Raw genomic sequence first — 17,529 nt, 5'->3', positions numbered from 1 at the left:
CTGAATGTTACACACATTGACAGCAATTAATTCTGTTTACTAAAACACAAAGTACAGATTTATTCTCAAGTTATTCTCAGATCTTATGTCTGTATGCATTGTGAAACAATTGTGATCATTACACTCCAGGCTGCGTTAATCATGTTGACTTTGGCATTATCCATACCAGTCGTTTTGGCTTTAGACATGTTCTTCGGTTGGTTTTCATTTCCGCTTCTGACCATGTAAGAGAAAGTTCAGCATGCTGAAACCTCCTGCTTTTGTTATCTCCTGTAATTTTATATTCAAACTTTTAAACTTACATGCTGTTTTGAAAAAGTGTCACACATTGTCTTTGTCTATAATGAAAAGAGTTTTAAAATGAAGGAATTGTAGCAATAACAGTTAAAAGGTAGAAAAGAACTTTAAGTAGTTCATAGGGAGAATACAACAGAGTAGAAGTGTCTAAGAAGGGATTAGATATTGTGTTCAAAGACACGTTCAAGAAGTTGCGATATGTACAGAATAGTTCAAAATACAGATCTCTGTGATGAAATATATGCAGTGGTCACGACAGCAAGCGGTTGCAATACAGTGCAGCAGCTGTTATAATTATTGGCCATTACAAGTAACCAGAAGGCTTGTGAGAAGCAGATGATGTACATGGGAAGTAAGTATGGAAATAAGAAGGAATAAAATAGGTACAAATATGTTTGAGGTAAGATAAGTTTAAACGAAAATAGGTGCAGTTACAAAAGAGATTCAGGAATCAGTTTATCCCTTTTCTATCTCCCCCCCCCCCCCCCCTCTCTCTCTCTCTCTCTCTCTCTCTCTCTCTCTCTCTCCCTCTCTCCCTCCCTCCCTCCCTCCCTCCCTCCCTCCCTCCCTCCCTCCCTCCCTCCCTCCCTCCCTCCACACACACACACACACACACACACACACACACACACACACACACACACACACACTCACTCTGTGTGTGTGTGTGTGTGTGTGTGTGTTGAGGGGGCACGGGCAAGCATGTGCATGCATGTGTTCCGAGGAAAGAGCATCTGCTTGAAAGCTAGAGAAATTTCCGTGCACCACACATCAATCAGTTGCACATGAGTTGATCTCTTTCTTTATTTTGTTCAACTCATAAATTAAATATAATATAATTGCATTTGTAAAAAAAAAAATCTACTCACAAAGTGGTGGCAGGAGACTGAGTAGATTTTTCATCTATCCAGTTACACTATATTTTCAAAAATTTATTATTTTCATAAATGAAATAGGTTACTAGGTGTAATTAAAAAGCTAACTCAAAAGTCAACATTACAAAAAAATGTGGCTATCACTTATTTGAGAGCAGTTTGCAGTAAAAAAGGGTGAGACAGACTGCGCTGGTTCTTTTTCAATATATTGAAAAACCTGGGGCTGCTAATTATGGGAGCATTGCTTCATATTTTTCTTCTTGATCAAGGATATGTGCTTATGCCAGACAACAGAGAAGATTCTAATATGAGTGATGAAGGCAAAAAAAAAATTTTTTAGTTATCTAAATCTTGAATACCATTAAAAAAATTTCTCACACATTTTAGGCTGTTTCTTTACTTTTTTCTCCTTATCTCCCTCCCCTAATTCTTTCCTCACCTCAAGATATCAGACCAGTGTTGATTATGAATGGTCACACTACTCGTGAAGAAAGGTCTTTTAAAAAATGAAGAAATGGTAAGTACAAGTCCAAAGAAGTTTGACAAATTGATAGTGAGGAATGTTGATGAAATGATAAATGAAATAATATTGTTTACAAAAATTATTACTTTTCTTTATTCTGCAACAACTGTATACATACAATATAAAAAGTATACAACATGAGTAAAACTCTATAAAAATTAGTACTTGGTTCCAACAATTTAAGATATGTACTTAAAAACAGTAAGTTACTGATAAGAGCTGAATCCACTACACTGAGTTTGTTAGACAGTCTTACAGGGAAGACTGAAATTTTTGTTCTTCAGAACATAAAATTACCATCAAATAAGAAACCATTTTAGCAGGCTAAAATATGTTTCTCATGCACACTAACAAATGACTCTTTGAAGTTAATGTTTTTGAGGTACAATACCAAGTATATTTTAAAATGGATGTAAGTCTCAGACAATGGTCTCTTGACAAAAAAAAAGTAAATTATTTTGTCAACTGGTGACACCTCTTAAATATGTACCTCACAATTGTGAAGCAAAACTTTTTGACACTATTGAACAGTTAACTTTATGAAATAACATTTTAACCTCTTTTTAACGCTTACTGTTTTATTTTCATTAGGTAGAGGATAAAATAATTAGATTTATGGCAACAGTTTGGAGAGTAACTCTTCATGTGTCCACTAAAATTTTTCTCTCTTTTCCTTCAATACAAATATACTCTTATTGAACTCTGAACTTAAGTCTAATGACTGACTACTCCATAAACAATGTAAGTGTTATGTTGTCAACAAAACTATATTTCACTGCAAAAGTAAAATGCTATGTAAATATCTTCATAAGTAATTAACAAGTTAAATTGCTTAAATGTAATTAAAACAATAGTTTTCCAACTCTAAGTAGTATCTATAGAAAACTGTTGTACTAAATCTTGCAATCATTAATTAATTAACTGAAACAGTGAGGCGGATGGGAGAGGTGGAGGGGCAGGGGCAGGGGGAGAGACGGTGACTGAACAAATGTATGTCACAACACTAAATTTTACATGAGCAATTACATTATTTTGATTAAAACTCCTGAGTAGATAATGCCATATGTATGTAAAACAACATCTGTTTGCGGTTATTAGAACATCTTAAATTATGTAGCTGAGTATGAATCTTTTCATTAAATACATAAATTACTTTAAAATATCTGTCTTCATAATTTCATTGATTACTGCCCAATGTATTAAATCTGTTGAAGGCGTATTTCATTCTCTCTCTAGTTTTAGAATCAGGATGAAAACTTGAAACCTCCTAACACAACACAAATACTGTTCATCCAGATTATTAGATTTTCAGATAAATATGCAAAAGTGTGTGTAGTGGATTAATCCAATGGAAACTTTATAATCTCAAGCCCTACATACATCAAATAATGTAACTAATTATGAGCAAGTAATTCATATCATTAGATTTCTTCACTTGGTAATGAGAATTCACAACTGTTCATAGAACATATAAGCAGGAAATCAGTCATCAAGTTTATATCACATTTTGATTCAGGTATATAGTTATAACTTCAGCCCATCATAGTTGTCTTTCCTGATATGCATAATGCATGGAGTTCATGAAATACATTTCTTGTCTTTATTGCCCATATTATCAATAATGCAGCATGTGTTACAACCATACCTCTGGTTTCTTGTATCTAAAGTTGAAATTTTACTTATGTATAAAACCTCTTTCATTTTATGAAGAAAATGGAAATCACTCTACCTGGTACTGCATAACACCCAATGCTGACATTTGTCCACATTTATTATAAATTAAATTATCACCACAACTTACTGACAAGTTTCAACAAAAGGGTGGACCAGTCTTACAAAATTTTGTAAGGCAGGGTATGGCAAGATAATGCGGGGTGGGGAAAAACTGCATAAATAATGTTTTCATTACAGACATATAATCTTAATAAAGCAATTTTAAACCAAGATGCACCTTTATCTGTGTAGCAAACTGTGTCTGATAAAATATTAAATAATTTAAATTTATGCAAGACAAAAAGCTGTCTTCATGACTGTCAGAAACCACTGACAACAAGATCAGGAATTTTTCTTCAGTTTTAGATAAGATACGAAAGAAATTCAAATGCTAGATGACCAATTGGCATATACACATTTTCATGAATGGAAATGAGAAAAATCACATGGTGCAAGGATTTTTTTTGTGTCACCTATTATTTCTCTCACCTTTGACAATAGTTTGTGCATGTGGAAAAACCAAATTTCACCATGGTTTGGGGTTCATGTATGTCCCTAACAATTGGCTAAGTAAGTCATTTCCAAGGTGGCACAAAGGCTTGAACATACTGCCTCTAATAGGATCATGACTAAGAAAGAACTGCAGTATTCATGCTGACATTTGGTTTTATAAAAACTTAAATTACAAGCAAAAACCTAAGTGACCAAAAATCTTAGGGTGCCCACAATTAACCCCCACAGTATCAATGGAAAATCATGATTCACGTAAGTATGATGACTAAAATAAATAGAAGGGCACCAATATGCTAATTGTACATCACTCCAATAAATAATCATTATTTCTAACATGTCTATTGGAAGTATGGAGACTAAATCTACAAATGGAACAAATCTGGTGGGAGCTGTCACGTACAAAGTCTGACTCATATTTTTCAGAGTAATTTTAGAGCTTTCAGTTATAAGCAAGGAGGCATGTTATGTTATGGTCTGTCACAGAAAAAAACACAGTGCAGTCTGGAGTAGTGAATTACAGCAGAAGTCTGGATTGGAATTGGAACATCTACTATTAAACTTTGACTTAGAGGAGAAAAGATAGTAAACATAAGACATTTCTTAGAATGCACTGGAACATTCAGAACTACTAACCATTAGACATGAATAATGAGTACTATTAAATAAAGGTTCTTGATTGCACACAAACAACACACTTTGGAACCAATTTGACTTTTTAATGCACTAAGTTTATGTTCATGCACAGTGAGTATGATTTAGATAAAAAGATAGCATACCAAAAGGAAGTAGTCTGTCTAAAAGAAGAGATTTGGGCGCAGCAACAAGTAAGGATCAACTAGGGTATTAAAAAACCTTTGAAAGCAAGTAATTTATCAATCATGAAAACAAAGAAGGAGGGAAACAAAATGTTATAGTCAGGTTATTACAAAATACGCCAGCCATTACAACCAATTATGGAATTCAAGAAAGCAATATTTTTAGTGTAACAATGCTCCTGTTTTGTACAGACAATCTACTTTGTAAAAATGAAAATGTTATTTAAGAAACAGCTTAGGAAGTCTCTGACACAAAATGCAATGTTGATTGTAAGTTTCCCATACTCTGAAACATTTATGAAGCATGACTATATTAAAAAGTAGTTCGCAGATGCCACAAGTTCAGGTGATTCTAAAGAGAAGAGAAGAGAAGAAAATTGTTAGTGGACTACCTCTACATCTACATCATTGTCATTAGAAACTTTTAGTGGCGCAATTCATTAATATTTTAGTTACATAAGTGGCTTAATTGATATCATCTAAGGAACACTGTAAAGATAATTATGCTACCCCTAACAAAGAGTTATGATACAACTTTACTAAAGAAGAACAGGGAGGCAGATAAAAGCTGAACACAGCAGTATGAGGATTATTAGGAAAATTTTAATTCTGGCATATGCAATACGTTAAGGAACTGTGATGTAAGTTGAAACCACACCCAAAGTGAAGAGAAATATATACTTCTCAAAATACTCAAAGTGCTACAAGCTTCTTTAACGTGTGAGATACTGTTATGGAATCAGATACAACATACTGGTTTGCTAGTGTTATATTTCACCTCACTCAGACATGATAGTTTGGTCATTTATTAAAATTAAAAAAAAAAAACATTCCAATTATAAGTAGAGTGTACCCTGGAGTAGCAGTTGACAGCTGGTACAATGTTTGTAAGAAGTCTGCTATAGACCTGGTAAAATACTTTATAATTTTGTGATACTATTTTTGATATGAGATTAATTTGCTGTTAAATTGTAACAAAGGGATAAGACAATTAGTGAATGAAAGCGGTCATATTTCCAGATGAGCAACAGTAAGTTTTAAAAGTTATATCAAAATGCCAACATCTGTCACCTCTTTAAAACACAACTTGCACCACATTTAACACAGATATTTTTTACAGTTATATTTATACTACATACATTCAAAATTGTCAGGCAGGGAATACACTATTGCTGTAACTAAAGTTAATGCTTTTTATATTGTCAAAAGGGCAATAGCATATTTACCCCATATGAAATTAACAGCAATGTGAGAATTTGTGCAATTCCATGGAGATGAGTTATGACTACCTTTCTTTGTCAGAATTCTTGCCTGACCTGTCAGCAAATACAAAGACCTGATGCTACACATGAATGGAGCAGAGCAAGATGAATATAATATTTTCATTTCGAAAAGGCTATGAAGATTTTAATGGCTCAACAAAATGAGATCATTTACTTTCAAGCAGAACATATTCTGAAGCAGCAGTTCTCAAACTGTACTTCTTGAAATCATAAGGTTTTATGTTAAACAAAACAAATTAAAGTAACACAATTCATATTTACAGCATAGACAATTAAATGTTTTTATACCATACTTCATTGACATTGTGAAACAAGTTGTGTGATTTAGTGTTCATTAAAACTATGGTTTGCTCAGTATTCCCTTGATGGAGAGCTTTCTTAAATGTTCATGGCTAACAATATTTGGTAACTGCCAGATGCTACAACACAGGTACTTAGAATTAAGACTGTTGAAAGTAGTGCCATCACACATTGAGAAATAGCGAAGTCAAGTACAGTTTTGTTTTAAAATATCCATTCAGCTTCATGTAATATGCTGAAGCCAGTCCTCAATGAGAAATTAACATCACATGTAAAAGTGGAAATGAAACACAGTTCAATAAATTACAGTGACAGCAATGAAAACACTAACATATATTCAGAGAACAGCTTCAGATACATTAGTCAATCACTTATTCCATACAGAAATTACGGCTACTGGTGACTAAATATGTATATGTAGCAACAGCAAAGGATACCACTAGATTGAAAACAAGGGCCATGAATGTTCTATATACACTGCTCAACAGAATTAGGGGAACACATGTATCAATGTCCAGTGTTTGCTGCAAAGGGTACCTGTGGTATATTGCATAGTTTAAAATCTTCGCTTTCAATGTATGCAACAATTAAAATCATTGCCATCTATTGGTTGTGTTATGCATTACAGTGCCAGGTGACCCCTCAGAATGAAGCGAGTACTCGCGTCCCAGTGTTTTCTAGCGAGGTACACAGACGGCAGATCTCATTTTTGGACATTTTATTCACCCAAGCACATGCAATGCGACATCTTAATGCTGTGCAAGTTGGAAGGGCGATCTGTTTGACCCAAAAAGGATAGACTTTTGGTCATGTCACTGCAAATGCCAATACCTTTCCATGTGTCATTCACTGATTATGGACATGCTACAGGGAGACAGGTCAGTACCCAAGACGAGTTCCACAAGGTTGCATAACACCACGTGAAGACCAATATCTGGCCATCTCTGAGTTACGGTGCTGTATGGATACCATCAGAGCATTGCAAGATGATCTCAGAAGAGCCACTATGTCCAATCAGACTATCAACTAACATGTTAAGAGAAAGGACCTTATGGCACATACATTCAGTTTGAGTACCCCACTTTACATGACTGCACCTTGCAACTTGCCTTCATTTCTGTCTTTCCCATGTTAAGTGGCAACATAATTACTGGTGAAACGTGTCAGTCACAGATGAGCCCAGATATCCTATGACACAAGTTGATGGCTGTGTTCATGTTCACAGACAAGACGAGCAGTGTGTGCCAGATGTTATGCTCTGTTATGTTGTGGGGAGGCTTCAGTGTAATCAGCCACACAGATCATATGAACCTCGTCATCGTCCATAGTCACCTTGTTGCCATGGAGTACACTGAACAGGTCCTTTTTGAGCAAGTGGTGGGCACTGCATATGTGTTAACCCTGAAATTCTACTAATGCCAAGGCCTATGTGGTGGATGTCAGCAGGGATGTCTTTGCGAAGCCTGGACAATGAAGTAATGGAATGGCCCGCAGTGAGTAACAACCTAAGTTGCATTGTGCTTATGTGGAACATGCTTGACTGAAGTGTTAATGGTTGTCCTGTTCCACAACAGACTCTCCAAAAACTCTCATGTGCTGTCATTGAAGAATGGGATAGGATACTACAGTGTGACCTCCACAGACATATATGAAGCATGCCATGTGTCAGGCAGTGATAAATGCTCACACAAGCCATACTTGTTATCGAAGCACTAAGTCCAATGAAAAACCCCCAGAACAATGAGATGAAGGACTGTTTTCACTTTGTTTTTGACACGAGTCAGACTTTTCAGTTCTCTTTATGTAAATGATCGAGGATGTACTGATGTTTTGTTGTGTAGTTCCTTTGTGAAAGATAATAGAATTTGGTAACATATCCAATCATCAATCATTGCACAATGGAGTATGGCAGATGCCAGGAGTCATGCCCCCCAATTCTTCTGAGCAGTGTATACATCCCACTGATTTCTGTCGTGAATAATCTGAGAACTTATTGATGAATCACATCCTGCAGAAAAAATTCAAATATTAAGAAAATGTTGAAGTATGCCATGCTCTTCAAGATAAACAAGTAGCTGAGAATATACAGTCTTTTCTCCATTTCCAAAAACTGTGTGACTGTATTTACACTCAAACCTCTGGATGATTAGGAACAAAATGCAGAAGCCTCATTATAATCAGTATGCACTGAAATATACTGTTATAATTCCTGGAGAGTAATCACATTGAAACCAATGTAGATAAGGCACAGAGTCACTGAGCAAGATGGTAAGTTACCAAATATATATTCAGTGTTTATATTACAACTGGCGAAGGGAAACTGTAAAACTGATACCTGCTAATCTCAAAGAATATGTGCAACACCATCACGAAAAAAAGAAAATAAGTATTTATAGTTTTACATTTGACTACCATGGTGTTTTACATGTTATAGCTACCTGTTAAGGAATCAGTTATGGTAATTCAATAAGTATTATTGCTTAAAAACAGCTGTAAAAGAGATGCTGTTAATCATTTAAAGTTTTCATTTTCTTAAAAAAATAACTTGTTATATACAATTTTAAGTCCATACACCAACTCGTCACATGATAATTTCACTGCACATTGTACAAAAAACAGCACACCAGCACTCAAACAAATAGAACACACATTCTTTCACTAACTGTGTTTTGTTTTACAATGTTAATACAACCAGGACTATGACACAGTGCAGACAGATCGCTCAGATTCTTCTTTCCCATCTTCTATGGAATCAGTTTCTTGTGTTTCATTTTCTGCATCAGTAGCTTCTCTTGCATCAAAGACGGAATGTAAATTTCTTTCACGAGTCCTCTCTGAACGGTGCAATTCATTTCTTAACGTATCATGGAATCCCCCTGAACTGCTTGAATGGGAGGTTCTTGCTTGTTGACCACTACTGTGATGGCTGCTGACATCTACGTTAGAACTTGCCCTTCTAGAATGAGGTGCAACAGCTGGCAGTAATTGGGGTGAACTTGGATTCTGCTGAAGTTGCTGCTGAAGATGCTGCTGCTGTTGTTGCTGTTGCTGTAATATTTTCTGTTGTTGCAGATATTGTTGTTTGCTGCTCAAGATTTTACTTAATACTGGAACTTGGTTCTGCACAGCCAACAGGAAAGGCCTATAACCAAGGCTGTCAGGAAAAAAGTATTTCATTAAACAAATGGAGAGAATAGCAACTGTTTAAAAATACTAGTCATCAAGAGCAACATTATATGCAAGGTAACATACACAATAAACCATTATAAAAGGAATACATTTATGATATTAACTTTGCATGTTATACTACCCATCAACAACACGGTTTTCATCATACAAAATTCGTTACTCCAATACATAATGTATTTGCTGTAAATCAAAATTTAAAAAAACTAATGAGTTATTCAATTTTAAATTATTAAATACATTCAAAGTTATGTAATATGCTGTTGTTGTAAGCTTAATGGAGGAAAAAATCCAATAAATATAGAATAGTTGGGAAGTACAACAGAAATGGCATTAGAAAAAACTCATTCCAATACTGTGGCACGTGTGTAACAAAGATTCCAAGACTTACCAAGCGGGAAAGCGCCGGCAGACAGGCACATGAACAAAACACACAAACACACACACAGAATTACGAGCTTTCGCAACTGGCAGTTGCTTCGTCAGGAAAGAGGGAAGGAGAGGGAAAAATGAAAGGATGTGGGTTTTAAGGGAGAGGGTAAGGAGTCATTCCAATCCCGGGAGCGGAAAAACTTCCCTTAGGGGAAATAAAGGACAGGTGTACACTCGCGCGCGCGCGCGCGCACGCGCACACGCACGCGCACACGCACACGCACACGCACACGCACACACACACACACACACACATCCATCCGCACATACACAGACACAGACACAAGCAGACGGGATTGGAATGACTCCTTACCCTCTCCCTTAAAACCCACATCCTTTCATTTTTCCCTCTCCTTCCCTCTTTCCTGACGAAGCAACTGCCAGTTGCGAAAGCTCGTAATTCTGTGTGTGTGTTTTGTTCATGTGCCTGTCTGCCGGCGCTTTCCCGCTTGGTAAGTCTTGGAATCTTTGTTTTTAATCAATCTTGAGATAAGTTGACATGATTGTGAATGCCTTGTATTTGGCCTGAACAATTTCATTAATGAAAATTATTCAACAGGAAATGAAATTTTTGAGACTTTTTTACTGTTCCAGAAACTGACCTTCAATAGCTCATGATCACCACACAAACAGAACTGCACTAAATTTACCACATTCAATAGATTGTTCCCTCATAATTAACTAATGAAAAATAGAACCATCAACGGTTTAAAAGAATGTGAGAATGTATACACCAGTTGGCTAGATATAACATTAAAGGACACACATTGAAAGTAGGCATCACATTATTTGAATTAATCTTAACTCTGAAAATTATGATCATGACTGATGCCACTAAATTTTCTGAACTATCTTGCTCTAGTCCTAATTTGTTCCCACACAGCACATGTCAAATTTTTCACATTTTATTGCAAATCATACCTCTTCCTTTAGGAATAAATAACATCATTATTCACAACCAGTGGTTTTTATTTATTTTTCCATTGGTGATTTAGCTTGCTAGTGTAATGCTTTCCAAAAAAGAATGAACTGATTTAACTATTTATGCATACTGGTGGAAAAATTCTAGAAAAAAGAGCTAAACATCAAAATACTTATAAAGCTTTAAAGTTGTATGCTGTGTTACCACAATTGCTCTGGTTGTCGCCCACCAGCAGAATGGACGACATTTAGATGACTACTAAATTTACCACACACTTCATGAAGGATTTCTTCATCTATACAAGTCATTGCTGCTATAATTCTGCTTGAGCTCATTTATGGTCACGAACTAAAAGATGAATATCCTATTCCTTCACGTATTCCCACGCATTACGGCTGAAAATCTTCGAGGCCAAGAATGTAGGGAAATATCTTGTTGTCCTGTGACCCTTGTCCAGTGTTGAGACAGTGTGTCATTGGGAAATTGTCGTACACTTTTATGTCCGTCTGTTATAACCCCATACAGTGAGCAGGTATAATTTATCATCATGGGCCTTCAAGTATAGGCATAGATGGCGCAAAAAGTGCTGTGTCGTGCGCAATTTTGGTCTCATATCATCTGGAGCACCGGGCCCTCAGCTGCTCTAATTTTCATAGGACAAACATATATTTCACTGTTAGACTGTGCCTTAACATACACCTTGGTTACGTGTGTCTATACTGATCACTATGTCATTTGGTCTCTTATTATATACCATCAGGTGGAAGCGGGATAAAAGTTGGTCGGTGGGAATTTTGATGTGTTTGTGCAAAGTTACAATATTTTTGGTGACAATGTGTTCATTTTGCAGTTCACTATGGCCAATATGTCAGCGGAAGAAATTCTCGAATATCTTGTTGAGCACCAGTGCACTCTCACCAATCATCAGCAAGGTCTCTCCATGGCACCAATCACTTTGGCAGCATCATTGATGCACCAGGGTTCACTGCTGTTGACACAACCCCCACAATTTCCTCCATATGATGATTCTGCGGAAGATGGGATGCATACAAAAAAATGACTTTGGCAACATCTCCAAGCTTTTGGTGTCACTGATCCTAATGTGTGTAAGGCTTTCTTTCTATCATGGATATATCCTCATGTTTAGCATCTTTTGTGTCAGCCAGCTCATCTTCAGGTACCTGCCAGTCTCTCATCTGATGAAAGGTGTCAGTTGCTCTCTACTTATCACTGTGAACATACTCATGTTACTGCTGCTCACATTGAGTTCTACCATTGTCAAAAGTGGCTGCAACAGTCGTACAGAGCTTGTGCAGGGAACTTCATGGCCTTATGCTTGGTCCCTGATAGAGAAGTTCGTGAAAGTGCTTTACAATGTGAAAATCCCTCTCTCACAGATTAGATTAGATTAATACTTGTTCCATAGATCATGAATACGACACTTCGTAATGATGTGGAGCGTGTCAGGTTAATAAAAGATGTCTGTACAAGATATTACATTACACAAAATATTGCATGACACTAATGCTTAAGTTAGTTTTTTTCCCTCCCTTAATTTATATCTAAAAATTCAGCCAATGAGTAGAAGGAGTTGTCATCTAAAAATTCTTTTAATTTATTTTTAAATGTTGGTTGACTATCTGTCAGGCCTTTTGATGCTGTTTGGTAGGTGACCAAAGACTTTTGTGGCAGCATAATTTACCCCCTTCTGTGCCAAAGTCAGATTTAACCCTGCATAGTGAATATCATCCTTTCTCGTGGTGTTATAGCTATGCACACTGCTATTACTTTTGAACTGGGCTGGATTATTAACAACAAATTTCATAAGTGAATATATATACTGTGAGGTTACTGTGAGGATCCCTAGATCCTTAAAAACCCGACAAAATGTAATATATCAACAGATTATATCTAGCAGGTAATACACTTATTGTATATATAAAAAGAAACATGTATTTCAGGCCACTGATGATGCTTCCCAAATAAATGAAGTGAAACGCGTATGGCAACAAACAAACTGCCTTCATTTAGTTGCATAGATGGCACATACCTCCACGAATTTAAAGCAACTAAAGGACAAGACGGAAAACAGTTAAAAATGACGATAATACTGCCATGTCAGGCATTTCCCGTCAAATTATACAACAGTTTCAAGAATATCCATCTCAGACTCCACAAGACCATCCAACACATTAAATACAATCAAACCTGTAAAATAAATAATGTAATTCCGAGCTATATTAATGTAAAGGTCAGAAACAACTCTTTTGTAGCACAAAAAACGAAATCATTTGCAGAAAAGACTTGGTTAGAAAATGAAATCAAATCACTTTACACTAAGAAACTGATGCTTAATAGGATGTTATATGATTTACATCTTGAGTTATCAGCTTTTATTAACAACACAACAGTGATGATCAACATAATACAAAAAAATTGAACACATCACAGCAAGAACACTGCAATACACACACAACAAACATGAACGAAAAATCAAAACACTCACTAATAAAAATAACCATAGAGGAAAATAAAATAGAAAGGGCCACTGATGATGCTTCCCAAATAAATGAAGCAAAAAGCGTATGGCAACAAACAAACTGCCTTCATTTAGTTGCATAGACGGCACATACCTCCACGACCTTAAATAAATGTCTGCAAGATGACCGTGGGTGGGCTCCAGCAATTATTCTGATTACACATTTTTGAGCAATGAATACTTTTCTACTCAACGATGAATTACCCCAGAATATGATACCATACGAAAGCAGTGAATGAAAGTAGGCATAGTAAGCTAATTTACTGAGATTCTTATCACCAAAATTTGCAATAACCCTAATAGCATGCGAAGCCGAACTCAGACGTTTCAGCAGACCATCAATGTGTTGCTTCCAGTTTAACCTCTCATCAATGGACACACCTAAAAATTTTGAAAATTCTACCTTAGCTACAGACTTCTGTTCAAAGTCTATATTTATTACTGGAGTTGTGCCATTTACTGTACGGAACTGTATATACTGTGTTTTATCAAAATTTAAAGAGAGTCTGTTTGCTGAGTACCACTTAATAATTTTGTGAAAAACATCATTTACAATTACATCACTTAGTTCTTGGTTTTTGGATGTTATTACTATACTTGTATCATCAGCAAAAAGAACTAACTTTGCATCTTCATCAATATGGAATGGTAAGTCATTAATGTATATCAAGAACAGTAAAGGACCTAAGACCGAACCCTGTGGGACCCCGTGCTTGATAGCCCCCCAGTTTGAGGAATCAGCTGTTGTATTAACATTACATGAACCACTTATTTATGTTTCGAACACTTCCCAGTCTTTTGAAATAAAATAGAAGCTTGGAGTGAAGTAGCCGCCACTGGTTCTCTTCATCAGCTGCCTTCAGTTAGCTCACCAGGGAAGATGATGCTGTAGCCATGCAATCGTGGTTTCCATGACACATGGGGCAGCACCATGCTACACAGCAACACCAGTCAGTGCCACAACAGCAGCCACATGCTCCTCTCCTATAATGTCCTCATTGTTTCGTGCAACTCTCAATCTCCTACATCAGACATGACCGTGGATATGAACAATGTTCCCAAGTGATGGCAGCCCCAAACAAACCTTATACTGTAGAACATATTATGGACAAGATGTTAAGAACGCATGAGTGCAGAAGTGACTTTGTTACATTATCAAATCTATGTGGATCTTGGATCATCAGCATTGTCCTGTCCGTCTTTGGTTACAACAAACAACAAACTCATATTGGGACCATTTTCTACTCCCTTAGCATATAAAGCATTTGCCTGGCCTTTGACATTTCTAGCAGTGAAAAACCTATTTAGGTTAAACGCCTTCCAAAATTTTGGTTTCTCTATTTCTGACAAAGTGCAACTGGTATACAGACGTGCTTTGCTCAGAATTTTCCTCATTGTTTTAATAAGGTTTAGGGTGTACTACCAATTTCAAGAATAACATCATAATGAAACCGAAGGCACACCCCCATTTTTTCTTTTTGTACCTATCCAGTCCCATGACTCACCTAGTGAATAGTCTACCCTATTGGTAATTGCCAAAAAACCTAATGGCAACCTTCAGCCCTGTGACGATTTTAAAATGTGTATAAATTCACAGTCTCTTATTGATACATACTCCTTATCCCATCAGGATGAAGTCTTAGCACAGCTTTCACAGGAACAATATTTTTCCAAAATAAACTTGAGAGAAGCCTACTTGCAATTACCTTGGATTACGATTCCAAACACTTCACCATAGTGAATACCACCTTTGGGTTACACCAACACCAGCGCTTGGCATTTGGTGTAGCTAACACCTCTGCTATTTTCAATGGCTTTTTGAACAATTCATAGAGCCTTTGAGCTAGAGTGCAATAACTAACTGGATGACTATGGTCTCCAGTCCCTCAACAGACAAACACTTGTGGAACCTCTGTGCCTTGTTCACAGTACTGGATGTCACTGGTTTGAAATGTAACTTGGACAAAGAGCAATTTTTTCAGCTATCTGTCATCTATCTTGGTTTTGAAGTCTAGTGTACTGGGGTCAAACCTTAACACCAGCATGTTGATGCCATCGTGGCTTTGCTGCATCCTACCAATGTCAAAGAATGGCAGGCCTCTCTCAGAAAGATTGCGTACTAACAAATTTCTTCCTTATGGGGCCACAGTGGTCCAGCCTCTTAGTGCTCTCTCACATAAAGGTATTCCTTTTCACTAGTACCCTGCCTGTGAGCATGCTTTTACCCTACTGAAGTCAAAGTTACACTTCGTATTTTGCTTGTTACCTTTCAACCATGCCAACATCTTGGTTTGGCCACAGACGTCTCCAAGTATAGCCTTGGGACCATTCTTATGCACAAATACAGGGACTGTTGTGAACATGCTATTGCATATGCTTCCCAAACCCTGAACGAGGCACAACAGCGTTAACCACACATAAAAAAGCAGCCCTTGCTATTGTGTATGCACTCAAAATTTTCATGTGTTCCTATACAGTTCCATTTGATTACTGATCGCGAATCTCTGGTTTCTCATTTTCATCCTTCAGCTGCTATTCCAGACAAAGCAGCCCATTTCCTGCAATGCTGGGCTCCGTTTTTGTCATGCTGCAACTACGAGATTCACTTCTGCCTCACAGCACAACATGCTAATTCGGATCCCCTTTCTCTGTAGCTGGTTTGCCCCAATCCAGCATTTGATCAGGATGAATTATTATTACTTTCTTCCACTGCCTCTCTGTTCTTGATGGCGTGATATTGTTGGCTGCTGAAGAGGTAATGCCCTGGGTTATGTTCCTGTTCACATTGTGGTGGGACATAATGCGTCTTCTCCACCAGGACCATTGGGGTTTCTGTCACACAAAATTGCTGGCCGCCTGCCACATCTTTTAGCCAGGTATTGACAATGACATACGACAGTTGTGTCAGCCTGCCCACAGTGCAACAACCATTCAGAGGCACCATGCCCCCCCCCCCCCCCCTTTCCCACATGGTCCCATTCAGTTTCACAGACGTGATGTACGGAGTAGGGATTGCAAAGTAATAGTGTCTTGCAGAGGGAGAAGACATGGTTTTGGGATGCCTGTGCCATGGAGATGAGTTTTTGTGGTATCAGGTTTGTGAGGGCCAGGGATTCACAGAATCTGAAAAGGTGAAAGGAGGGATGGGATTCAGAGAAAGGAATCTTTACAGTTACGCTGTTTGGTGGGATTTCTAGGTAGCATTTGAGAAACAGGATGTGGGACTGGGTTTTAGCCAGGAAACTGGATACTTTTTTGAACTGGTGCAGAAAGAAGGAGCAAGGGTCCATTGTGGCAGGAATGGTGTCCAGGCAATAGGAATAATATATAAATGGACAAAATAGGTGTTGATGGTTGAGAGAAAAGCTGGGTAAGGGAAAAGAGGCGTAAAGATGCATAAAAATACGTAGAGACACACAATCACATGCATAGATATGCAAAAATATGCAGACACACGTAAAAATGTGCAAAGATACATCAAACCATGTAAAAATACACACAAATGCATTAAAAAGCTTACAGAAACATGGGTGAAAAGGAACACTGAGGTATGGGAATTTCAGACCTCATTGACCAACGCCTCCAACCAACTGCCTGTAACCTGGCGTCCCACATCAAAGAGACCAACCACTTCCTTCACTGACTTACCACAATTCCCGCCTCTTTACCCACAGGATCCCTACTCATCACTGTTGATCTCACCTCCATATACACCAACATCCTTCGTGCCCATGGTCTTACCACTATTGGACACTACCTTTCCCAATAGCCTTCAGACTCTAAACCCACTTCCTCATTCCTCATACATCTTCCTAACATTATCCAAACCCACAACTACTTCTCATTTGAAGGAAATGCATCGGCATGGCATCATCCTATGCCAACCTTTTTTGGGCCATCTAGAGGAGACCTTCCTAGCCTCCTAAAACACCAAACCTCTAGTCTGGTTCAGGCTCATTGATGATATCTTCATGATCTGGTTTCAGGGCCAAGACATCCTATCCTCGTTCCTTCACAACCTCAATGCCTTTCTATCCCACCTGCTTCACATGGTCCTTCTCAACTCACCTTCCTAGATGTTGACCTCCTACTCTCTGATGGCTCCATCCACAGTTATGCCCACATTAAACC

The 17,529-nt window shown here is 37.4% G+C and overlaps 1 protein-coding gene across 1 annotated transcript in view; it reads right to left on the bottom strand.

The window, feature by feature from the left end:
• Positions 1–6,952: 6,952 nt before the first annotated feature.
• Positions 6,953–17,529, bottom strand: part of LOC126272137 (guanine nucleotide exchange factor subunit Rich) — a 274,952-nt gene continuing 264,375 nt past the window's right edge. The window contains exon 23 of the mRNA XM_049974745.1: positions 6,953–9,473. Coding sequence (XP_049830702.1) covers positions 9,017–9,473 — 457 coding nt within the window. The 3' untranslated portion in view covers positions 6,953–9,016. The remainder of the gene's footprint in view (positions 9,474–17,529) is intronic.

The sequence above is a fragment of the Schistocerca gregaria genome, chromosome 5 (genome assembly GCF_023897955.1).
Source record: "Schistocerca gregaria isolate iqSchGreg1 chromosome 5, iqSchGreg1.2, whole genome shotgun sequence".
In the NCBI taxonomy this organism is placed as follows: Eukaryota; Metazoa; Arthropoda; class Insecta; order Orthoptera; family Acrididae; genus Schistocerca; species Schistocerca gregaria.
The sequence above is the reverse complement of the archived record's forward strand: the minus strand, read 5'-3'. Positions and strand labels throughout refer to the sequence as shown.